We start from the raw sequence: 26,896 nt of genomic DNA, 5'->3' as shown, positions 1-26,896 counted from the left end.
CCTCTGGGTGAGCAGTGCGCTATATAAATCTCTGAACTTGAACTTGAACTTGACACTGAATAGATTGACATGAATTATCACTAGCATGATTTCTAGACTGAATTTTGAAATGCACTTTTGAAATTGAGACACTATAAATAGACTTTCTTTAAAGAACGAAGAAGGGTACTGAGGCCCAAGGCTGCTGATGGAGCGCAAGATGTCATTTAGAAGAACTTGTAGTAGTTCTAGGTAAGACACATGAAGGCATTGTACCTAATTTGTTCATATCATTCAAACTTTGTTTTACCATTTGCACAAGTGGGAAATCGACAGAGAAGATACTGCTGCTGAAACTTTTCACCCAGTGGTCAGATTTAAGAAAAGTTATGGAACCTAATAATAATGATAGTAGAAGTAGGTACATATTAGCAGTTGTGTTAGTAGCTGTGATATTAGTATTGATCATGTTGCCTATAGGGTTATACTCACCCATGTATTTGAATTCTACTGAAATTAGATCTAGAGTCAACCCTTGTACACCAAGTTCTACTGACAATAGCTTTTCGTCTACTAAATGAGGGCTTTTTAAAAGTAGATTTATCTAGAGGACATCTTTCTTCAAATGTGTGTTATAAGTTGCTTTTAGAGTACATTTACACTATGAATTCTAGGGATTGCTACGTCTGTACGCAATTACCTGCATCAGCGGAAGAGAGTACATCAAGTACATCAAGTACCATCATATTTCTTTGACTTATGGTGTTACTTGTGGCATGTTAATGAATCTGTTGTATGAACAGGGTCATTTTCAGTATTATTCTTGGAATTCTGATTTTATTTTTTTCAGAAGTCCCCATACTTAAGCATTTAAATAGTCACCCTGAAGCTAAAAATATAGAGAGAATTAAAGGATTCTTTAACCACACCATGACACTAGACACTAGACACTGTCTTTGCATATACAAACTATTTGACTTGTATTTTAACAGATGTAGACAAGAACTTTATAAATTCCATTGAAGACAGGAGGAGAGGAATGGAATCTAAATCAAGGAAAGTTAAAATTGGATATCAGTGGGCTAGAGAAGAAAGATGCATCACCTGGCAGAGAACAAAGCACCATTGGGTTTAGATTGGAGACCCAAGGGAAAATGATGCATATTTAGATAAAAGTCTACAGCTGATACAAACCGTGTGGGAAAGAGTGAATGCAAAAAACACCTTTAAAGCTAGAGGGCACTTGGAGTCATTATTGGTAGGTAAAGATCCTGTTATTTCTGGATTGTATTATGTTTGTGGAGCACATGCATATTTTAGTTTGCCCAAAGGATGGTATGGTACATGTTATTTAGGTATAGTTTTCTAAAAATGTATCTTGCGGAACATTTTGATGATCCTGTATGGGAAGAGAAGACAATACTCAAAAGAACAGATAGTGCTGGAGAAGTAGTAGAAGATATTTTGGGTGCAATAATCTCATCTGTAGGTGTGATTTTGAATGACATCAAGATTAGAAAGTTATCCACCATTGTGGATAAACTGTCCACCAGTACAGCAGGAGCTTTATTATTTGTGGATACTGAAACAGTTGCTATAAAGTCCATGGGTTTGAAGAATCGCCTTGCTTTAAACATCCTCCGAGCGAAAGAGGGTGGAGTCTGGCAGATGTTAAAGGTCCAACAATGTTGTACTAGTTACATCCCTTACAAGAGTGAACATTTATATTAGGAACATTACTGATCTGTAGTGAAATTTGAAAGAGTTGGAAGCAACATGTACTTGGAAATCAACTGGAAATGGATTTGCTTCAGTGGGTAGATGGTTTGGATATCTGAAAAGTGGATTAGTGGTATTCGCCTTGAAGCACCTTGTGATCATTTCTATTTGTGCAATATTCCTGGTTTTGATCTTTAAAGGATATGAGTATACAAGCAAAGAAGGGAGTGGAGACAAAGAGAGCAGATATAGAATTAGTGGAAAGTCAGAGTAGATACTACGATAAATGAAACATCTGGGGGAATCCAAACAAAAATGTATGAAACCCATGAGGTTTTGATTGGTCCATCACATAGCTAGATTTGCCATCAGAGGCGGGATTGGAACCACATAATTTTGGCTCCACCCTAACACGTCATGGAAATGCAATACATATGTGCATTTAGCACCATGTACTCTGTGTGCCTAACTTTATTAATGAGAAGCGAAGTATTCAACTTTATTACTGAAATGCTTTCACTGTAGAAACTAGATAATCATGGCGTGTGCACTTTAATGTTTAGCGTAATCATGAAGAAATGTAGTTCTCATACATATTTACTCTTATGTCACAGGTTGTGTTACAATAATTTGAAAGTACATTACACGATGTAAGCATGAACACATTTACCTAAGTTACATTTATAATAAAATTTAATGTGCACGTATAATCATGCAGTCGCAGTTGACATTTTAGGGTTCATCTAAACTAGCTTAACTATGCCTGAATTTCACAATGTATTTTCTGTTTGCCTTGCATTTTCGCCCCTCTGTAGGAGCAGTTTCAAGGATTTATTAGCTAAAGAAAGGAGTGCTATGTAGTAGTGATAGTGAGGCCTGGGAAGAAAATCTTGGCAGTGACGTGAAGAGCTAATAAGCTGAAGAAGGTATCTATGTTTTGTGTATGAGTAATGGTGTATCATCCAAGACTGTGAGAATGTCCATGTTTCATGGAATGGGAAAATCTGGAGATGTTGCCACTGTGCATGTGAAGTGCAATTACATTGGTTCCTGGAAGGGTGGGGTGAGGATCGAATGTATCTGTGTGTTTTTATTAATGTATGTATACACTGTCAGAGTATAGAGCGGATCCTGCTTGGCTTAGAGAGGTACAGAGCTATGCTTGCTGTATTTTTGTGTGTAAAGCTAAATGCTAAACATCTTTTAGAGCATTTCTACTGAAATCCTTACTATGGTGACACCTTCCTGTTTTGCTTTGCTATTTCCTGAATATTATTTGAGATTTCCATTCTGAACCATCCCTAATCCACCTAGAGGCCTGCTTAGGTGACTTACAATTTTTGTCATTTGTACCTATGTGGCTGCGCTTGTTGTATACTGAACTTACTTTGTCGAATAACAGTAACTTTTGAATTCTGTACCTGAGCAATGCTTAATTTGCATTGATTTGATTACTAATTTGCAATAAACCACCTTGACTTTAGTTAGTGATTCCTGGTCCTTCTTGTGTGGTCAAATGGGCTACACAGATTTCAATTATTTTATTGAATGCTAACTTCTTTGCTACTCAGTCCACCATAAAGATCTGCCAAATGGTAATTGCGTGCCAACCACAATATCTGTCATTTATTTTACTTCTAAGATGCAAGTGTGTGCCAATATCCACATCTTATCTTAAATATAAAAAACTTGAGCTCCACCTTTTACCCGCCAGGATACTTACTGTTCCATGTCACAGAATCTCCAGTTTCTGTTAAAGCTCATAATGGTGTCCATCTCATCTTGAGCCAGTTTAAAATCAAATACCTGGGAATGCCAGGAGAAACATAAATTGTGTCAGTCGTGCAACACTGAAGAAATGATCAATTAACTGCCAATCACAGAAGGATCGAGGCACAGTCTTGTAAAACAATATATCACTGCAGGTTTAACAGGCATCCATCATGGAATTTGGTATCCTTTACATTATCAATTTAGAACTAGTTAACTAGCGGATGGGGCAAGCTGCATATTAAACATTGGGCAAATTGTCCACCAAACATCGTAGAATAATAAAAATGGTGGCAACTTGCACAGACATCACAAAAAGCACAAACAAAGATATGTCTTTCTGATTTATGAATAAAGATCCCGTCATGCTTTGAATTAAGTCAGGGCCACCCTGTTGGCTTTGGAGAACCTCCTATCTTCCTGAAGCTTTTCTTCTGGATTACTAGAGACGGAGCAACTCTTGGTGGAAGCCAGCAGCATGATCTTTGAGGATGCTAGACAGTGAAGTGCAGTTGTCTTCATAATTTTTTGTCCCAGTGCCAATAGTTTGACTGGTCGCAAATCAAAATATCGATAAAAAATATTATCTGAATAAACGTTGCCTAAACTGTGCTTAAAAATATAATTCCATTGAGAGACTATTTTGTATTATTAACTCAATTGGGATGATATTTTTCAATACAATATTTAAGGAGAAAAAAGTTTTGTCACACAATATTTCAGCATACATTTTTCTGGTCCCGTACAGTTTCTATTTGTTTCGAAAAGAGTTTCCAACCGTCCCAAAGAGCGTTTTTCAGAAGTACCTTCGCCGCTTCCACCCAGGATGAAAGGCCACAAATTACTAAACCAACTTGTCGGAATGCTGCAACTTCTCCAGAACAAAACAAGCATTGACAAAGTCAATAGGTCTAGCCATAGTAGACGGGTGCAATGATTTTTTCTTGAATTTTCTAATTGGAAATATGCCACAAAAAACTGAAAATATGCTACTGCCTACATATGACTGCAAAATGCTTGCAATAAAAATGTTAAATTTGAAAAAACATTTAGTGATGTGTGACAAGGCTTTTATAAAATAAAATGCATGTTAAATACATGGCAGGCCTGATTATATTACAACATGAGCATGCTAACAGACTAGAGAATGTGTGCAAGAGGTTTAGTGCCTGGAAAGCAGACTAATTATTTGAATGGTTATGCTAACAAAATGTGTGCTGCACTGCCAAGTTTTTATTTGAGAAACTCAAAATCTTTCTATCGCTGCTCAAACTAACTAAAAAAGACAGAAACCTCTCCATTTCTCTCACGTGCTTTGCAATCGCAGCTGCACAGAAGAGTGACCTTAAAAAGATCCAAGACATTAGCATTAGTTTTCATTATTTATGCAAAAGGGCATATGGTTAACACATTATTCTTGCAAGATAATAGATTAGCAGAAACAGTTCTGCCACACTCCATATGAAACCAATGGTTAAGGGCCAGTGACTGAGGGAGACTGTGGGGCATCTTTACAAAGAAATGGTGCAGCGCGGCACTACAAGCAATTCAGCTATGATGCGCAGTATTAACAGAATATGGCACCTCCCCCCTCCCTCCCCCCCAGGGTGTTTTTCCTTGCACCAGCACAAAAAAGCTGCCTAGGGCCAGCGCAGGCTACCTTGACCGTGGTGCAAGGGTGCCTGCGTTGCAGTAAAGATTGTGTTTGTGCATGAACGGACAACTCCAGATATGGAGCAGGGAATTGCACTACTGGAACGTCGGAAAAAGTGACGCTCCAGTGGCGCAATTCCTGTGTAAAGATGTCTCTGAGTTCCAAATGCTGACTCGATGATAGTATGAGATATGTGCATAAACTATTCATGACTTGGAATAATAATACTTAGCAAAACAATAAGCCATATAGTGAAAGGGCTAATCACAATTTGGACATTGTGGGCAGGGAATAAAATAATAGGCTATGGATGTGTGATGAAAATATGATTATAGCTTTTCTAACATTTGCCCCAACTTGCATAGTGACTGTAGAGTTGTTCATAATAGCCACCTTCATTCTGATGATTATGATTTGCAGTTGAGTTATACATAATAAATAATTCCACATAGTAAAATACCAATTATTGTGTGTGTTTGCTAATTTCGGGGTACAAGGGCATAGCTCCAGTTATGATCACCTGCAGATAAGAGGTTCTCCGACAGGTTTGCCTGACTTCCAACACTCACGCTCTAATGTAGCTTAAATCGCTAGAGGCAGGAGTGAGAGACTCCTGCCAGTCTTCATTTGCTTCGAAAAAGGCATTTATCCTTTTGGGGCTAAGAGGATCTACAAGGGGACTCCAGTGGTCTTGGGGTGAACATGACAAAATGCAATAGATCTGATTTAGGTCACCTGACTATGCTTTCACTTAAAACACAAGCTCTATTAATCTGACACACACAACACATTTCACCGCTGAAACCTAGCACAGTGGTACAGCCCAAGTGTTGCACCTCACCTGAAAGTTTTGCTTGATGCGCTCCGGAGTGACTGATTTGGGAATTACAATCAAATCTCTCTGGATTTGGAACCGCAGTAACACCTACAATAAAACAAAATAATTCTTTCAAATGAACGGTCCTCTGAAAACAGCCTCCAAAACTCCGAGGATACATGCATTCTAGCTCTTGTGTCTGCCCATTCTACTGACAAGTAGGGTCGCCACTTGAAAAGAGTTGATGAAACCAATAAGTGTGTCAAAGTCAAAATAGTCATTATTCAGTTTTGCATAAAACCATAAAAGATAATGCAGTAAAAACAAAAAACACAACACAATAAAAGAAAACAATTAATACATAATTGAATAACACATAAAATCATGAAGTGTACGTTTTGCACTTGAATCTGATTGTTTTTTAATTTAGTTCGAATCAGCACTTTGCACTTTAGTAATAAGAGGCTCTGCTGCCCTGAGAGGCCATTTTGTTGTGCCTCATGCCATCCCTAGTCAGCATTCTAGCTTTCACGCTGCGTTTTGCCTCAGCTCACTATTAAATGGCCTGGGAGGAGACATGCAGCAGACGCGCGCAGCGGGTTCGCCAAAGGCAAGCCAGTCTGCACCCATCCGCGTCCGACTGGGACCAGAAACCACAACCCAATGTCCAAATAATGCGATTGATCTATTCTACTAAACAATTGTCCAAGCTCCGTCAGACCTCTTCCTCCAACTACAAAATTCTTCATTTAGATGAAGCCGTCTCCGACTGCGAGAATTGTAGGTTTTTTCTCACTTGCTCTAGGCAAAGTAATGAGTAAAGCGGAAGGGTCCGACATAATTGCTGTGAAGTAGGAAAATCTAACATTGCTGAGCTACCAGGGAAGATTACGCCTAACGGTACACTCTCAGCTCCTAAAGATTTTAAATTTCATAATATTAATTGCCGATCACTCCCTGAACAAAAAACTAATATTTTTGATCTCCTGATAAATAATCAACCCGTTGCTGTATTTTTAACAGAGACCTGAAAACAAGATAGCTCAGGTCCTGAAGTGGCAACAGCACTTCCATCTAACTATTCCATCATCAGAAAGGATAGGTAGCTAAAGTTGAGGGGTGGCATTGAGATTATCTATAAAAGCACTCTTGAATGCAAAGCTGATGATTTCTCTGCCACTGATTGTGAAGCTTTACTATTTAAAATCATGCTTACACCGAAGTTCACTTTTTACAGTATATTGCTTTACTGTCCTCCGGGACCAGCTGGGCCATGGGCAATGTCCTTCCCCAGCCTAGTAACCGCTCATATTTTGAAGGCTGCCGACTTTACCATTTTGGGTGGTCTGAATTTACACTTAGATGACCCTAAATGTAATAAAAGTGTGTCATTCATTTGCTGATTTAGAAGCAATGAACGTTCAACTTTGTAATTCAGGTCCTATCCATGTCGCAGTCCATCTGCTTGATCCTATTTTCTCTAATTTGTCTGACCTTAGCTGCCCCCCTGCTTTTCCCTTGTGCTGGTCCGATCATTTTGCTGTTACTTTCTTGTTGAAAGTCTCGCCTTGTCCTCCAGCAATCTCTATGGGGCCTAAACAAAAGGTTAGAAGTTGGGGAAAACTCGATGTCTTGGCTTTAAACAAATTTCTAACTGACAGTAAACCCACTGTCGAACAGATTTCAACCACGGATCTCGGTTCTATCCAAAACTGAATTTTACAAGCAGTTGATACCTGCCTCCCTCTGTCCAACAAACGCACTAACAATCATCGACCACAAGCCCCTTGGTTCACTGACAGGTTTAGGATTAAAAAGTCCAGATGTAAAACCTTATAAAGAAACTGGAGGAAAAACTACCATATAGATGCCAAAGTGGCATACAAAAAAGCCCTAAGTGAATACCACATTCTCTGTAAAGTATCTTGAGCCCAATTTTCCTCGCATAAAATTTCTCTATCACAATATTGCTCCAAAACTCTTTTCAAGATGGTAAAAAAAGTCTTCGGTTCTGAAACCCAGACCACTCCCCTTGTTCTTACTGGTACTCATTGTGAGGAACTCGCCCCTACTTTGTGGATAAAGTTGAAAACAACACTCAACACTGTCCAGTAAAAACACACAAAATACTCCATCTGATACCGAGACCTCCCCAAATGCTACCATTGACTGGGTGACTGAGACCTACAATAACATAACACCAACCGACAAATTGAAAGCTTGATCTCTTTTGGAATTCAGCTCGTTTTAACCGTCTTTTGGCAAACATTACATCTGGTTCTCCCCATGATCTACTTCCTACTTCTGTGATGAAACAGCTTGATTCCCCTATACTTTCCAAAATAATGGACCTCCTCAATGCCTCCTTGCATGAGGGCCTCGTTCCCTCATAATGGAAACATGCTATGGTGCTCCCTCTCTTGTAGAAAGCCAATGCTGATCCGACTAAGCCATCTAAATTCCGTCCATTATCGCTGCTCCCGGCTTTTTCTAAAATTCTTGAAAAGCATGTTAACACTCAGCTGACCTCCTTTGTTGAATCCCAGCATTTTCTTCATACCTCTCAATCTGGATTTAGAGCTGGTTTCTCTACTGAATCAACTCTACTTGGAGTCAATGAAACGCTGAGGCACCGGTTGGATCAGGGCGAAATGGCGGCTCTTATGTTACTGGACCTCAGCACCGCGTTTGATACGGTGTCTCATGCTGTTCGATTGAGAGCCCTGCAGTACTTGGGCCTAGAGGGCTCAGACTTGCAGTGGCTCGGCTCTTTCATAACCGCCCGTACTTTTCAGGTCTTTTCTGCAGCGGCCAGCTCCAATTCTTACTTGTCGCCCTATGGAGTCCCCCAGGGCTCTGTTCTGAGCCCTTTGCTGTTTAATGTCTATGTCCGTCCTCTGGCAGATGTTGCCGAGGAAGCTTGGCTGTCCCTTTTGTCCTATGCTGATGACACTCAGAGCATCTTTTCCCTCTCTTTATCTTAGAGATCTGAACCCTCTGCTCGTCAGTCAGGACTGAGTAAAATCACTTCTTGGATGCAAAACAACTTACTCAAACTTAATGGAGACAAGACTGATGTCATGATCTTAGGAGAAAAATATGAACTCTGAGGACCTAAACACTGGCCTTCTGAAGTAGGTGCCTTGCCCCTGGCAGTACTTCAGGTTTGCAGTTTGGGCCTCGTCATTGACAATCATCCTTCAATGAAACAACAAGTCACCAAAGTGGCTTCCACCTGTTGTAGTGTTCTAAAGTGGCTGAGGCAAATTTGATTGATGATACCTCTCTCTGCGCAGAGAATGGTAGTTCATGCCCTGGTAACTTCTCGCCTAAACTACGGTAATGTTCTTTATCTGAGTTCCAACAAAGCTACGATCTAAAGACTTCATGTGGTACAGTTTGCGTCGGCCAGACTGCTGTCTCATATACCTAAGACGGCCTCAGTCTCTGGCTTTCTTCGAACCTTCATTGGCTAAAGGTGGAGAATCTAGTCAAATTCAAAGCCTTGTGCTACATGTTCAAAATTCAAACTGGAGTGGCCACGAAATATATGCAATCTCTAGTTCAACTCTACCAACCCTCACGCCCTTTGCGCTCTGCCCTGCAAATTATATTTGTGGTCCCTAAAATCAAACTTCTTTTGCAATTCCGGGGAGTGACTGTGGCGCTGTACCACGACCTGTCTGCCATCACGCTGCAGAAGCGGCGCGAGTTCAAACCCGTGACTGCCTTTTTACGTGAGAAGGAAATACCATACTCCTGGGGCCACCCGTTCCGGATCATCTTTAAGTGGCAGGGGAAGCTGCACCAACTTCGCTCCCTTAAGGACACCTGCTCTCTCCTGAGCATTGACTTGCCGGATCCCTCGGACTCGGAAGATGACACACAACATGGCTCTCAGGAAGGGTCGGAGCAGCGAGGCCAGGGCGCTTGGCGGAAAGTCAGACGGAGACGCAGGCGGGGGGCCCGCTTGAAGCCGGATCCTGCAACGATTGCTCAGGAACGGGCGGCAGCAGTACAGGAAGTGGAGCGAGATACCACTGTAGCCCCGTGAGCAGCATGAGAGGGCCACTGCTCACACCTCGATTGGAAAGGGGGGTCGGGGGGCCGGGAGAGGGCCGCCACTGTCACGTTTCCCATAGACACTCTTCTACGGACCTGTGAGAAGTAACAGGACCGGGACTATGGTTCAGTTCACTTGGTTCCAAGTTGGGGTTCCCCAGAGGGAGGGAGACGGGGAGGGAAGGGGGTGGGGGTGGGGGGGCCCCCGGATTTTGTTGGTTCCGAATTGGGGGTTGTTTTTTGGGAGGGGGGGGCGGGGGGGATGGGTGGGGACCTTCTTGTCCGCTGGCGTCACGGGATGGCCCTGAATGTTTATCTGTTAGGCCGCCGACCCGCACTGACCATGAGCGAGCCCACACCCTCCACCCAGGTTGATGTATCATTTGACCGTTCTTTCCCTAAATGTTAGGGGACTCAATAGCCCAAACAAGCGCAAGGCGATCCTCTCCTTCCTAGAACGCTCACAAGCTGACATCTGTCTCCTACAGGAGACGCACCTGCTATCTAGGGATCACCATAGGCTTAGGTCCCGGGCCTTTCCCGACCAGATGTTCTCGTCCGCCTCTAAGAAGGTGGCGGGAGTGGCCATATTGGTAGCGAGGTCCTTTAAGGGGAAAGTGCTGCAAAAAGAGGCGGAGATCAAGGGGAGGCTATTGCTCCACCGCTTCCAGGTGGCGGGTCAGACACTTTTAATTGGCTCAATATATGCTCCCAACGAGGGACAGGAGAGGTTCCTACGCACGGCACTGGATGAGGCCATGGCCAACACGCACCAACACTTGCTCCTGGGGGGAGACCTCAACCTAGTCTTTCATAATGTCACTGATCGTTCCAGCCAGAGGGTGGGCCAGGTGGGAGCCTTGTCGGCGGAGGGGCACGCTCATCTCACTGATCTGGGACTGCTCGACTTGTGGAGACACTTTCACCCGCGGGACACGACCTACACGCACTATTCTGCAGCCCACAAGACTTACGCGCGGCTCGATTACCTGCTTTGCTCGACTCTTCTTGCTGCGCACGCCCAGGGGGTGGGAATACTACCGGCCTCGCTTTCTGACCACTCCCCAATATCAGCGACTTTCTTGGTGCCCGATGCACCGCGCCCGCAACGACACTGGCGCTTGCGAGACGGCCTGCTGCAGAGCTCTTCCCTCGTGGGTAAGATTAAGACGACCATCGAGCACTTTCTCCTGCACAATGCTAACGAGGACACTTCCAAGGCCACCCAATGGGTCGTGCTCAAAGCCGTCCTTCGTGGCGAATTTATCTCGCTGGCAGCGGCCAACAATAGGGAGCGCGAGCAGAAGAGGGCTGACCTCTCGCAGCGTGTCCGGAAGCTGGAGCAGTTACATCAGCGCACCGGAGCAGCCAGGGCGTGGCGCCAACTGTGCACGGAACGGAAGATGCTAGCGGCGTTAGACCAGGACGTCGCGGAATTTGCCGCGATACGTCTGAAACATGCCTACTGTACAGGGGGGGACCGCTGTGGGAAGCTACTGGCGTGTAAACTGCGGGAACAAAGGCATCACCGACATGTCCAGGCCCTCCAGCCCAATCAGGGGGATCTACTCACGGACAACGCGGCCATAGCGGCAGCCTTTGGGGCCTTCTACGCCGACCTATACAATGCCGATGACTTGGACTGGCAGCACGGCAGCGACTACCTAGACGGGGCAACTCTCCCGACTTTGACTGCGGCTCAGTCTCAATTCCATGACAGACCCATCGGACTGGAGGAGGTCATTTCCGCGATTTCCCGACTTAAACTAGGGAAGTCCCCGGGGCCCGATGGCTACTCGGCGGCTTTCTACAAAAAGTTCTGCCAGCAGGTGGCCCCCCTGCTACGGGACCTGTTCAACACCTTTGATAAGACTGGGACTATCCCCCCCGAAATGCTGGAGGCGGCAATATCTGTGATCCCCAAGGACGGGAGAGACCCCTCTCGTTGCAGCTCATACAGACCCATCTCTCTGTTGAACGTGGATCTGAAGTTGTATACGGGTATTATTGCTGGCAGACTGGCACCGTATATGCAACAGCTGATTCACCCAGACCAGGCCAGCTTCATCCCCCAGCGGCAAACGAGCGACAACACCAGGCGCGTTCTCCACCTCATAGAGGCCGGTTCTCGCACACGACAGGGATGTATGCTGCTCACCATCGACGCCGAGAAGGCGTTCGACAGGGTGCACTGGCCCTACCTTGAGCAGACTCTTCAGAGGTTCGGCTTTGGGGATACCACCCGTACTCGAATCTTTAACTGCTACCGCCAGCCCACGGCGACAGTGAGGGTCAATGGACACACCTCGCCGCGCCTCCCGATCAGCAGGGGGACCAGACAGGGCTGCCCGCTCTCCCCTCTCCTGTTTGCGCTCTATATGGAGCCGATGGCATAAAGGGTCAGGCACCATCCGCGTATCCGGGGCATCCCCTTTGAGGGGGACACGCACAAGATCAGCCTGTATGCTGATGATGTTTTACTCTCCCTGATGGACCCTATGCAATCGTTACAGGCTCTAATGGTAGAGCTGCACTCCTTCGCGCTGGCGTCAGGCTTTAAAATCAACGTGGACAAGTCGGTGGCTCTGAATGTGTCCCTACCCGCTGACATTCTGGCGGACGCCAGATCCGAATTCGACCTGCAATGGTCGGCGTCTACGGTCTCATACCTGGGGGTCCTCTTGGCGCCTACGGTGCGGGGCACGGCAGACGCTAACTACGCCAAACTGGGCGAGCAAATCAGCGAGACGCTGCGAAAGTGGAATCGCCTCACTCTATCCTGGCTCGGGCGCGTGGCGGCAGTTAAAATGACGCTGCTGCCGCAGATTCTTTACATCTTTCAAACCCTCCCACTGCGCCCACCGACGGGTTGGCTTCAGAAGACCCAGGCAGACCTGACACGCTATGTCTGGAACGGGCGCCGTCCCCGCTTCAAGCAGCGGATAGCGTCTCTCCCACCAGCGCACGGGGGCGTGGGTCTCCCGGACCTCATCTTGTATATCCAGGCGGCACAGCTACGCACTCTGGTTGAGTGGCACCAACCTGAATCCAGCAAACATTGGCTCTTTCAAGACCAGGCGGTGGCTGGCCGCCCCCTCCAAGGTATACCCTTCCTGCCGAGGTGTCACAGACCCCCGAACCTCTACGCGTCATACATCACAAGTACCGTGATGAAAATCTGGGATCGGGTGGCGGTGCGGAATGAACTCACCTCAATCCCTTCCCCGCTGACGCCCATTTTTGGGAACCCCGATTTTACACCAGGCCTAGATCCACAGGCATTCAGAGCTTGGCGAGCCACCCCCTGCAGAGAGGTGGGGCATATGTTTAACCTGGAGGGAGTCCTCTCCTTTCAGAAAGTGAGAGACGACTATGGGATACAGGAGGCGGACCGGCTCCCCTACTTGCAGGTCCGGCATTGGGTCTTGCACCCGTCCGTTCGTCCGGGCGCGCAGCGATTCCTCACGCCTTATGAAAAATGGCTTCTCACCCGCACGTCAGAGAAGAAACTGCTTTCCGACTTGTACCAACACCTACTCCTTACACACATCCACACTTACCACCCAGGGAAGGCAAGATGGGAGGAGGACCTGGGGAGGCAGCTCACACGGAAGGAATGGGAGGGAATTAATCATAGAGCCAGACACTCGGCTTACCATACTGGACTCACAGAGACCCTGAAAAAAGTAGCCATGTATTGGTACCACACCCCGGCACGCATACATAGATGGGACCCCAAGACAAGCGATCGCTGCTGGAGGGGCTGTGGGGAACGAGGCACACTTGAACACCTACTCTGGAGCTGTGAGAAGCTGCACCAATACTGGTCCACCATCCTAGATCTCGTAGACGCACATTTAGACACGCAACTCCCCCGATTCCCTGCCTATGTGCTGTTGGGCCTGCCGAATACACTGATGTACCCCCTGAAGTCCACGAGAGGGAGGTTGATTGCTATAGCGCTGGGTGCCGCGATACAAAATATAGTGGCGCGCTGGAGGGACCCGCTACCCCCCATACACCTGGGCTGGCTTCATCGACTCTGGATGGTGTTGGGGATGGAGAAGCTGTCCCTGACCGCAGCGGGGAGGGGCGAGGAATTCGCAGACATCTGGCGACCATTTTTGACGCTGCTCACTGGGGAATTTAGGGAATTGAGCTGTCCTCGCTACCTACGGCTCTTGCATTTGGCAGATACTCCTATCCCGGAACCTCGGGTCAAGCCTCAGGGGCGGGCACTTCGGGGCGGGCACTTCGGGGCGGGAGGGCGCGGGTACCACCTCACTAGATGAGCTGTAATGGAAGGGATCAGGCCAGCACTCTTTAACGGACAAGAAGGGGGGTGGGAGTCGGGACGGGGGGGGGCTGTTAGGGGTTGTTGGGGTTAATGCCGTTCTGCACAGATTGATACAGCATCCGACTCATGCTCCAGTAGTTTAACGCGGCCGGCCCGGCAGGGTTGTAGGCGGCTTGCTGTGTTACTTCCTACCGAACAATATTGATGCCAGCCACGTCTCTCTTTACAGCTGTGAATGTGTTACCGGTACCATGGCTTGCATGGGTCGGAAGTCCTTTTGTTGCTTTGAATAAAAACATTTAATACTAAAATCAAACTTCTTTTTCCTACCTGGGACCCACCCTATGGAATTCTCTACCTCTCTCTTTACGTGAGGAAACCATGTATGGTAGATTTGGCAGAAGTTTGAAGTTTGAAGACTCTCCTTCCGGGTTGGTGCCGGGAAACCTCTTGGGGTAGCTGTGCGCCCTACAAATTCAGTTTATTAATATTTCAGAATAACCATACAAGATACACAAATGCAAACACAATCACAGTAAAATGGGTAGGACTTAAATGTGTCTGCTGAATGTGTCCAAGATAAACAGACTGATGATAAAATCCTAGCTCAACCTTCCATGGATTCCATGCACCTAACAGCCTCGTTAAGAAAAGAGGAAGTCCTAAAAAATACATCTGGGCTCCCTAAAAGCTGTAGATAAAATAATGCATCACAACACTTTCTAAAACTGAGAGACTTTAAAACTGGCTTTGGGTAGATAACAAAAGGAGCACTGTAAAATTTGCAGAAGAACATGAAGTACATCATGAAGAGTTTGAATTCTGGACCTGTTGCACGGAAAGGCCTGAACGCCAGATTCCAATCTACAGTGGCTTTCCCAAAAACAGAGAATGCCCAAAACGAATCCCGCCGGTAGCGAAGCAAGATCGACCTCTCCCACTCAGAATGAGGTAGAGATGGATAAATTACTGATATTTCTGACAAGCTAAGTGCTAAATAGTCCCTGAACTTTTGGTGGCCTCAGGACGTATTCTTCATGAAAGCTTGAACTTGTTAAATCTAAATTAACCTCCATCTTATCAGATTTTAATAAAGCGTGTGGTGCGTGTGACATGTATGACAGTCCTAGCTCATTAAACATTCTGGAGACAGCTCAACCAAGGAATAGAGCGACCTCTGTCAAGGTTGAGACAATTCTGTATAATGTTCCTACATAAACTGGCCTCCACGTTAGTTCATAGCATTAATTGGGCCAATTTGATTTTATCTGTAATAAAATTAAGTTTAAGATCCAAATGAACAATAAAATGGGAGCTAGTAGGGGGAAGATGAACCAAAAGCCTTCAAAAACTGCTCTCCTCTAATTGCACGGCCATAGGGTTTAAATAGTCCCAGACTCCTGCCCCAAACAAAGCTGCAGTGATGCATTGTGCATTATAAATTGTTAAAAATGGTGCGGTGGAGTCCTTCCATGTCGCTATGGGGAGATCAAAGAGGGCCCCTGCCGAGCTACTTGATTTCAGTCATGCTGAAGTAGCCTATGAAAGCCTGGAGTCCAATAAATCAAAAACAACGCCAAGATAAAAAAAAACTTTCTTTACGGGATCATATGCCATATTATGTGACTCCCGATTGTTGGTAGTTAGGTCGAGATTGCTCATGAAAGCCACAAATACCTAAACCAGAATACTTAAAGCTCTGGGAGTCTGGGCTACAAGGAACACGTCATTTGCATTTAGCAGTGCAGGTACCAACAGATTCTGTATTCTCTGTACATTCCTGGTTACATTCTACAAATGTGAGATCAATTTGTTTATATAGAGGCTAAACCACAAAGGAGCCCGGGTGAAGCCTTGGGGCACCCCTCTGGCCAGCAGAAAAAAGTCACCCACAGGGCCAAATCTTACCTTAGCAGTAAGATCCTCGCGCATAGAGGATGAGAAATTTATCAAAGCAATTTCCAGCCCCAATTCTAACAGCATTGACCACAGTTTGGCTCTATTCACACAGTCAAATGCTGTGGATAGGTCCATAAAGGCCAGGTACAGTGGACAGTGCCTAGCAACGGTGTATTTGCCAAAGATCACATGTACATCAAGCACTGTTCCACAGTACCTAGTCCTGAAAGGAAACCAAATTGGAATGGGCACAACATCTTGTTCTGAGTGGCTCAAGCTCTTACTCAGTTGAAGACCACCCTACCCACAATCTTAACAATGCTTTCAAGTGTGGAATTCAGACTGTATCACCTTGGAGAATTCCGATCACCTTTTTTGAAGATGGGAACAATGCTGGATACCCTCCAAGAACTTGGGATCTTGTGACAGAAAGAGTTGGTAAAAACATTGGACAGCAAAGGGTTATCAGAGGTCGATGATACATTTTGTGAGGTCCTTGGGCACTGTTCCCCTGGCCCGGGAGCCTTTCTACCAGGGTTTTGCTTTATAGCAGCTACCACTTCCTGCAAAGTGAAATTCAAAGGGGAGCAGTTCTCATTTTGTCCTTTAGACAGTCCTCCAATTACTTCTCCTTTGCAATAGTATATGGCGCCAAAATGCTGGATCCAGTCTGAACTAGACACATTACAAGATAAAAGGGGGTTTGCTGGGGCTTCTTCTGTGTCTAATCCTATTCACCAGATCCCAGAATACTTTACTAGTGTAATGCGTGGCTACATGTTCCATTTTTCCCAGTCCCTGATAAACATAAGTACTGTCCGGTTATCTAGGGTGTTTTATGAATGTACCTTGCGGCAATTAGATGCTGACTTGGTACATATGCTTTGGGGTTGCTCAGTCCTGACTGACTACTGGTACACAGTGACAACTACCCTCATAAGCTGCACCCAACCTGGGAAGCCCATCCATTGCACCTCTTCAGCAGAAACAAGAAACATAGAGCTGCACACAGTTTCTGGACCTAGGCCTAATAACAGCCAGGTGCTTGATCACCAAGCGGTGGAAATCCCCCCTACCGCCCCACCCTGTTGCTTGGAGCCGATCCCTATCCAACTGGGCGAGGGCGGAGGGTGCGGTGCTACGCAGAGAGGACCTGCTTGGCATTCGTATGTTCCCCCTGACACCTCAATGTGAGGCGATGGTCTCCTAACTTTCGGGGGCGGACACAGACACCTTTTTCCATCTGTTATGAGTGCTGCTCTGACTGTATGTTTTATTGATAAACGTGCAAAAACAAACCAAAAAGGTTAATAAAAACAATTTAAACAAAAATAAATGTACCTTGCTGCCCTAATCTGCTCTTGTTCTTTAAGGTGAGCCAAAAGCACAATCCTCAAACAGCGATTGGACGCAGAGTATTGACTGTCAAACCAGCATGGGCACTCTTGTTTACTATGGCTAGGATCCAGAAGACGATTTCTAATACAAGAGCTAAGTGCTTCATGATGGACCAATAAGACACTGTTGCATTAGTCTCCCAAACAGCCTTAAAATAACTTCTGATATTTTTTAGAAGTTGGTCAAGGGTAAATGAAGGATTATTCAAGTGCCAGTCTAATCTAAGGCCATTGGTGGAATGCTGGGTGATCGTCACAGAGACAGCCGGCGCTTTGGCCTTTCTCACAGGAAAATTACCTTCAACAATCAGGGCATAATGGTCCCTCTCCACTCTATCGCCTTTATATAGCCCCAGGAAAACCAAAAAGAAAAAGCCCTAGTGGAAGAATATAGTCAAAGATCGAGGCTCGGCCCCACCCCCTGAAAGAGACTGTTTGAGGACCATCTCCACTGAACATATTAATCAAGTCAACAAGGTCAAAGTCCAAAACAAAAATACCCAAATTCCTTCCCTCTGTCGTCAATTTGTCCTAAAGGGACAGCTTGATTGTCCCACCCAAGTCCTCACACAAGAGAGTTAACTCACCATTAATATCCCCACATTCAAGATAAAATGGCTGAGCGCAAACCCCCTCCCCGATAGGCCTCAAAGCTAAAAGAAAAGTGAACAACTGTGAATAATGGACGCAGTCAGAATATACGAAGACATTATTGTGGAAATTAACCAGATACAAATTATAAGGACTAAACACATCCGGGCTGAGCAAAGCTTTAAAAGCAGAGCTCTTGGTATTAAGCACCATGATTTCCACTTTGAGGTTCACTTGAACTCAAATAGAGAGTCCACTAATGGTCCTGCCTAGGGAAAAGGGAGTTGCTGGGCAGGAGGAACAGGTAAACGTAGGGCATGAGATGAGAGTTGGTGCCTATGTTTCCTGCAAAACTACAAAACAATGAATAACAACAAAGTGCCCCCGTGGGTTGGGCTATGTGTGTGAGACTGCCGGGAATTAAGACTACGCCTTAATGAACATAACTCGCCATTGAAAAATGGTAAATTGAATGCCCCATTGTTAGAGCACTATACGGAAGCCAGACACGGACATTTAGATTTCTGTTGGTTTATTTTAGAAAAAGTATAGGAAACAGGCGTATTGGGTGTCTAGAGGAAAAAAGGAAATTCAGGGAACAGTGGTACATCTCGAGGCTCAACACTGTGAGACAAGGTCTTAATTCAAGGGAGGAATGGATGAAACCCCGTTATCTGTAGGGTAACACAGTTCAAGAAGAATACGTGCAACAGACCACTAATCAATCAGTGAAAGTCGAAAATGTGAGGTGGGGATATATTTGAATAAGTTTATTAGCGCACCAACAGAACTATAAGGCTAGGGTGCACAGTATGGTTAACCCACATCAAGATTACTTATAAAGAATAATAACGAGACCATAGGTTGGTAGGGAACCAAATGGTACCTTATTACGCTCTACAATTCCGACCCACATTTGAGCATTTCTGGGAACATTATAATGTTGCCAGCAAACAAATATTCACATTGATGCATGCTTAGCTCATGTGTATTGGGGCTGGAGGTAAATAATGTTAAAAGGCAACCTTTGAATCTGACCAAACATGGGAAATTGGTGCTTGCATTAGAGAGACTTTTACAACCTTAGTTAAGGGAGAAAATGTAAACATATGCCAGCCAAATAAATTAATAAAACTGAGAATTTTTGCTAGTTTCGAAGTAGGGAAGAATCTACTAAAATACAGTGGCACCAAATCACAATGGGCAAGGCGACTTCTGCCAAAGATCACATGCGACACCAAAAAGAAGATATCCGCGTTAACGTGAGTGGAAGGGACAGACATATAAATACCAAGAATCAAGTCCATATGGAAAATACAAACAGCAGGGCAAGACGTGCAGACGCTTCACGCGATACACAAACCGAGGTAAGAGGAGTTGGTGTAGACAATCTCAGAATAGGGGGCTAGTTTAGCTAGAAATGGGCACAAATAACTTAAGAAAATAAGAAATACGATTTGTGACCCGGACACTCTTTGCCATTTGTTTACACAGAATGGGCCCATTGAGGCTGAGTGGAGGCCATTTTTTGAGCGAGTAACGGCCAAAGACGACGATTGGCCTACCATCACCCCTTCCGTTGGCCGACGCAGCCCCGCCCACTCATTAGAGCTCCCGCACCGCGGCGGAATTTGCGCAGCTGTTATGGTTAAAGAAACCCGTCGTAATCAAAAGGAAGGTGCTATATCTAAATAACAAGTTGGGGAAAACTTTTCTAAAAAAAAACTACTTTGATATCAAAGTTCTAACACTCATCTTAATGAACTCGGTAAGGCGTGCTGAGTGAAGGGGCATGGATGACCTAGGGAGACCACATTTAATGTTACAGCTGATGCTATGAGTACGATGTGGGGCATGGTGCTTCCGCATTTTGTTGATTACGGTTGTGTTCTTCTCCAGAAGGGACATTGTATGCACACTATGTTTTGAACATATGTCACTCACAACTAGTGATCTTTTTTATATTTAATAGTAAGGGTGATTGTCGGCCCGTTATTGAGGGTGTGTTATTTGTAAATTACAAGACACCCTAGTTGCACCTAAAGGATTGTTTTTAAGCAGTTCAGCGCTGTGAGCACACTTTTTTCACTTTAGTTTGTGCACATACTGTCTTATCACTGTACAGATTGCTTTCACTGTCTTTATTCTTTCCATTTACAGTAACCATCTGATGAACAGTGTACTCAAATGCTCCAGACTTACAGATGGAGTAATACCTAGTACAGTGAATATATTTCAGTTTTTTTTAATATTTGGAGAAGTAGCAAAGGGATCCTGTTTGTCCTGACTAATGCCGGTTAAAGAATCGGAACCCGGCAGAAACATGTTGACCTCTATACAGAACGGAAGGATGGTGAATACATAATTTACTCACACCACCACCATTCGAGGGTTTTTCTAATACCCATGTTAGATCTCCCTAGGGAATCTAGGAATGCAACTATTATGACAATATCTCTTAGTCAGTTTTAACTATTTTGTGTCTGCACCAATGTAGGATCATTTACTTTTCCTGTTTCTGATTGTTTGAGTTGTCTACCCCTCTCTATTGCCCCGCCTTTAGTTTTGGTACGCGCAGAGGCATTCAGTAGCAGCCCTATGATGAAGCATGCCACAACTTGTGGTTGAGGGCTGTTTTAACACGTTGTTTGTGCTCCCTGTGCAACTGCATGTATTCATAAAAATTATTTGCGACTAATGTTCACTTTACCTCTATTTTGTGTATACTTATGATGTTTGAGGAGGATGAGGTAAGGTTGAGTCCTTCTCCCCCTTTCACCTGTGTGTATTATAGCCTCCAAGACAAGAAACAACAATTGTGATCTGGGGCACACTTGCATAGAACTGAAGAACATCTTGCATAATGGTCCCAATATGATCTACATTGGAAAGGTCCATTTAGAGAAAGAAAGGGTAAGTTTTGGAAAATAACTATAGAAATACTTCTTGCGCATGTGATGCGCAACACAGATCCAGGGAATACAACTCGTCATGGTGCTCACCTCATACATCCTTAATACTACTTATGATTTCCAGAGCTCCAAGGCACTCAATTTGAATGTGCATCTGAGCTTTTCACCTTTATTCATATACTTATTTACTCGTTACAGATGCACTGAATACTGTTGTAGAATGCAATGAAAGGAAATTAAATGAAACGGAGCTTTGTAGAGCGCGAAACATTAACCCGAGGGTGTCAAGGCGCTTGCTCATCAAAAAACAGGGTTTAATTTAAGCTAGGTGGTTCGTAAGCACCTTAAAGAATGAACAGCCATGTCTTCAGTTCTTTCCTAAAAGCCAATAGATGCTTTTCTTGTTTCAGCCTTCTTGGAAGAGAATTCCATAACTTGGTCGCGCCAACCAGGAAACTTCTTCCCCCCAGGAGCATTTCTTGACCCTGGGGACAATCAGATCATCGGCAAAGGATGAACGGAGAAGATAGACTGGAACATATGGTATCAGATTCCGTTATAGAAAGCCGGGTCCTGTGTCTTGTGTGGCCTTAAAGACAATGCATAGATCCTTAATCTCAATGTGTCTCTTTACTGGACAAATAAACATAATAAATACATAAGTATTCCTTACCAGTATTGCTAGAATCTTTATGCAGATCTCGACTGTCGGTGCATGTAGAAGATCAGTTTCAAGCTCAATACTTCCCAGTTGGTTCTCATGTTATATAAACTTCATACACACATTCAGCCTCTCTTTCACTTTCTAATTCTCTCCTCCTTTCCTTGTCAATTATTCCTCTCTCAAGCTGTCTCTCCACTCTCTCATTCACAATCTCCTGTTGATGATGTGGCTCTTTCATTTACTTGATGGTAACTTGCAGGTGCATTTTTTATGATTTTGCATTAAGAGACTAGGAGGTTCATAGCAGCACTGCCTAATTCCCTTATAACGCATACGTTTCTAAACCTTTCCACAGGCAGCACTCTGTGAGTCAACATTTGGCCACATTATGTCAAGTGTTTCATAGTATAGGCAAATGGATCACATTTACATAACATTCTAACATCCCGTTGGCTGCACTGGGCTGGTACTTCTGCTTTGCGAAGCTGGTGGGTTTCGGTTTTTAAAATCCTGAACGAGTTGCAATTAGCCCAATAGCATTATGTCAATTTCTAAAGGCACTTTTTGTCCTGAAATGCCCATGCCTTTGTACAGACAGAGAAGGCTAAGATGCTGGACTTTTGTCTTTTCCAAGAGAAGCTTTTACCACGGCAAACTGCCCATCACAGTTAAGGTCTCACCCTTGGATATTTTGTATTGGCATTCGGATGGCTCAGAACAAGGTCTATTCCACCTCCGTGGGGACTATTTGATTAGCCAGAACTCCAGGCTTAGCAGAGGCCCTTGTTTATATCTTAGTTGTAAACCTAGAAAGAAACTGAAATGGGAGATTTTGGAACTACTTATAACACTGGCCAACAACCAATTACTCTATTTAGGCATTTGTATGCAAGTATCTTGTGTTGCTATAGGACGACCCTGCCAAAAGTCAGTGAAGAGGTATACAGGATCAAAGATGGACATTTGTAGATGTATGTAAAGGTTCATCATCACCATCACATTTCGGGAAATCGTCAAAAGTCTCACTCATAGCTTTCCTTGCATTCCGGGTGTTAGACGAGATGATTCCTCCTCATTTGTCTGAGGACAGGTTAGGTTGCAGGAACACACTCTCTTAAGGCATCCCTAATATGTTAAAGTTGAAGATACCATCACTACATATTTCTTGCTCCTGGCAAGATAAGAGCCTCTATGGAAAAAGAAACTAGAGAATTGAAGTTGCAACTCTTAAGATTTGGAGATTCTGGAGAACAAGAAGGGAAGGCAGGACGTTTTCTTTAAGTGCACTGTGGTATTGCTTTAAACACTACAGGCATAAATATTATTTTGTTTTACTAGATGACTCAAACAGCATGTCCAAAGTAGTAAAAGGATTGGGAATCGTCCTTGTTCTAAATTTGCAGATGAGCACATACTACCTCAAGTAAAATGACAATATCTCTCACTGGAGACCTAAAATGCTGTTCCATCAAAAAATATGATGCAGTAAACTCCCTCTCTGAATCGGAAAATATTTGGGGAATCAATAGCGGACGAAGCAAAAATTGGGAAACATCCCATGGTGCCAGGAGACACACAGATGTAGTTGCCGGCTGTTCAGTACTGAATTTCATAAAGTCTGGGTGAGGCAATAAACTCAATACCGATTCACGCCAACCCTGTTTCATTTCCTTTCTTTTCTTTAAAAAAAAAATCTTTTTATTAACTTTGCTCAGTGACTCAAATGATATACAGCAGTGCTTAAATGGCATGTGCAAGGATAACAATACATTTGCATACAAAAACATGCAGTACAGTACCATAGAACAACAATCGTCATCAATCCTATATTTCCTTTCTTTTCTTATGCCTTCTGTGTTTCTTGGCAGAGAAAGATGAATCTCTCAAAGCAGCCTGGGAACCGTTTGAGATGAAGAAGAACTGTTCCTTAACTGTGAAGGCATCTTAAACAGATCAAGGGTAGGACCTGGACTTTGATACTGTTATACAAAAGCCAAAGATCCCATTACTACAATACTGATGTACTGCTAATGGTACTATACGGGGAATCACACTCAGCTGCTACAATTAAAGACAGGTCAGTCGATGATGGGGTATTTGGCTCTAGGGATCTGATGACACATTTAAGCCTCACAGACTTGTGGGGTCCAGACCGAAAGGCACATAGTGTTCAAGGGATGGTTGGAGGTGAAGAGTAAACACTACTTATGATTCTGATTAGTTAAATAAAGATGAATAAGAGTTTGGAAATCTACAAAGTGCACTTTAAAGTGTGTACAATGGTCATGGATTGGTTTAGTGCGCAGAACGCTCCTGTGAATCCGGAATTCAGATGGCTTACAGTGCTCAGGGGTTTAGTAGACTGGTGCACAATTTCTAGCTGAGTCAACCCTTAGCCTCCTACTTAAGGTCTATATATTATTCCAAATATATGTCTAAAGTCAATGGCAGAATTTCATATGCTCTTTAATAAGGTTAACACACACTTAGAAGCAATAGGCAGAACAAAAACTAGCATGAAGGAAGAAAGTATTACGGGAAAGGTTACAAAGAGGAATAAGGAATAGTTTGAGAAAAGTAGAGGGGTAAAAATATCAGTAGATTACACTTTTTTAGAGCCATTAGTCTGAATAAACTTCACTATCACCAGGTACCTGAGCAGATGTTTTCTTGTACTTTGCGGCAATCTTCTTGATCCTAGGGTCCTCCAGGAGTGCTGGATCTTCAGGTTTGGCCCTAGTAAAGATAGTAGGAGAAGAAGTAGTGACATTTAGAAAAGGCAGACTACGTAGATCTTATGGGTTCACACTGCAGTTACGTTTATATTTTCCATAGTTCTCCATTTTATGGATTTATAAATAAAGAAGGTATAACGTGAGATAGAGGAGGAATGGAATGGAGAAGGGGAGGACAAAACATGGATTGTTGAAGGCACAGTTGCAGAAATGGGATTTTGAGGACATTTCATGAAAGTTGACAGCAATTTAGCACTAAAGAACTAAAAAGACTTGTACTTGTTTTGGAACTGGCCTCAAGTATTCATTAATAAAGATTATACACAGCGCTGCTGAAACAATACACCACAGTAACAACCTATACACAGACTCATCAGCAACCTCCCTAAATGGACCTTCATCACACCCCCCCCAACCCCACCTAACGAACCTCCACTGGCTCCCATCCAGAAAAGATATAATTTCAAGATGCTGATACATGCCTACAAGACCCTCCACGACCAAGGATCAGCATGCATCAACCAATGCATCAACTACCAACAACCGTCCAGACAGCTGAGCTCTACCTCTTTACCCCTTGCTCACACTCACTGCATCAGTCAAAGCCACAGCGGAGGAAGATCCTTCTCCTACCTCGCTGCCAAGTCCTCGAACAACTTTCCACTCCTTCCCCTCCATCTCCGAACAACATCCTCTCTCACAGAATTCAGAAAGGGCCTCAAGGCCTGGCTCTTTGACTGATCCCAGCAGAACACGAGCACCTAGATACCCCCACGGGTGATTATTTGCCCTCCACAAATCTAGATTGATTGAAAGAATGGTGTTCAATATTTTAAAGTGCTGTCCTTTTGATACACTGCTGACTAATAACCTGCAGTACTGCACATCATTCTAAGCTGCCCAGTATTTCATATATGACAACAGTGCATAGAATAGCACTGGGCAGTGCAGCAGCCAAAGCTGGACCTTAAACTGGTTGAAGGTAGATGTGTAAGCAGGAGCAATGGGCACTGTTCAGGAGTCTTCAATCTCAAGGTGTACAACACATTTTGCTGCACAACTCTTTGATTATGTCCATGCTGCATTTCTTCACAGTATATGCTCAACTCTTATGTTTTTCAAGCATACCGTTGGGGTTCATGGTGCTGGGGAAATGGGTAAAACTGATTTAGTAAAAGGCACATCTTGAAATGAGAGATGCCGGTGCCAAAGTACCGCCATTAGGGAAATATCTAAAGGCAGCTGCAAAGGATCACAAAAGTAGAGGCAAATGTGGAGAGAGAGAAAAATCAACATTTTCACCCTAAAGTTCATGTTTATTAAGGTGTTTGAGGTTTACTAATCATGGGATGCATACTTACAAGTTGACCAGGTAACTTCACGTCACAGTGGACACAGTGCTCGAGTCCAAGACCTCTCCTTCACAAATCAATGTGCTATTGTACTTCAATCTACTGCTCAACATGCCCTCTTATTCATGCCTCTTCAGTACATGGGTCATTAAGTTTCTAAATTTCAAAATCATTCAAAGTGTCACAAGTTCAGACTTCATAATTAATTCATCCTCATTCCACCGTAGCAAAGTTATTATTACTCGGTTTTCATAGCTGCTATCTACAGATATCTACAGGGAAGCTTTGAGATGGTTTTGAGGGACCTTTAGAGAACTCTTTCATTTTATCTCCTCTCTCGCTCTGCTGGTGGAAACCCTGACCACCCTTTTGGGAGTTCTCCCCAGATACCTACAAGGACACTCTGGTGCTGACCCAGATGTCCACCTCCTCAGCAGGTTTCCTGGCGTCAGTCTATTTGCTATCAGCCAGGTGCTGGTGCAGCGCTAGAAAACAAATATCATGCATGTGCTTAATGTTAAAATGTGGTATCAAATATAGGTCTAAATCAAGGGTTGCCCAAGGTTTCTGACTCTTATGGATTTGTAGCAGGGGAATCTTCCTTAAGTCATATCGTGGTAGGCTGGTATTTTTGCTATTCTCCACAGCTCATAATAGCTGTGTTTATGGTATTTAACGTTAGATGGTCATTCATCATCCATGTGTTTAAAGCCCAAAGGAAAACATCAAGATTTAAATTATAGTGGTCTTCCAGACCATAGATTTTGAAAGTGATTTGAGTGTCATCTCCATAGTTGTAACAGGGAAGGTTGAATGATTTAATCAGGTTTGGTGAGTGGCTTAGGTAGATGTTTAATAATAGAGGAGATATGATGGACCGCTGAGGGATGCCACAATATTGTGTATGAGGAGCTGATGGCAAAGGTGGAACCAACATCAGTTTACAGTTACAGCTAAGAGGCCAAAAATGTATTGGGAGTTAGCTGATCTACCATTTCAAGTTTCATATATTGTATGTTGGACAAGAATATGCTGTGTGAAAAGATTG

At 44.1% G+C, this 26,896-nt stretch overlaps 1 protein-coding gene across 1 annotated transcript in view; it reads right to left on the bottom strand.

Moving 5' to 3' along the window:
- LOC144797278 (aldo-keto reductase family 1 member B1-like) overlaps nt 1–26,896 on the bottom strand; it is a 143,080-nt gene that overhangs the window by 24,616 nt on the left and 91,568 nt on the right. Inside the window, exons 7-9 of the mRNA XM_078668211.1 lie at nt 24,416–24,497; nt 5,964–6,047; nt 3,422–3,504 (exon numbers count right to left, since the gene is read on the bottom strand). Of these exons, the coding sequence (XP_078524337.1) occupies nt 3,422–3,504; nt 5,964–6,047; nt 24,416–24,497 (249 nt within the window). The remainder of the gene's footprint in view (nt 1–3,421; nt 3,505–5,963; nt 6,048–24,415; nt 24,498–26,896) is intronic.

Source organism: Lissotriton helveticus, chromosome 1_1, assembly GCF_964261635.1.
Source record: "Lissotriton helveticus chromosome 1_1, aLisHel1.1, whole genome shotgun sequence".
Taxonomy (NCBI): domain Eukaryota; kingdom Metazoa; phylum Chordata; class Amphibia; order Caudata; family Salamandridae; genus Lissotriton; species Lissotriton helveticus.
This window is presented reverse-complemented; position numbering and strand designations above follow the sequence as displayed.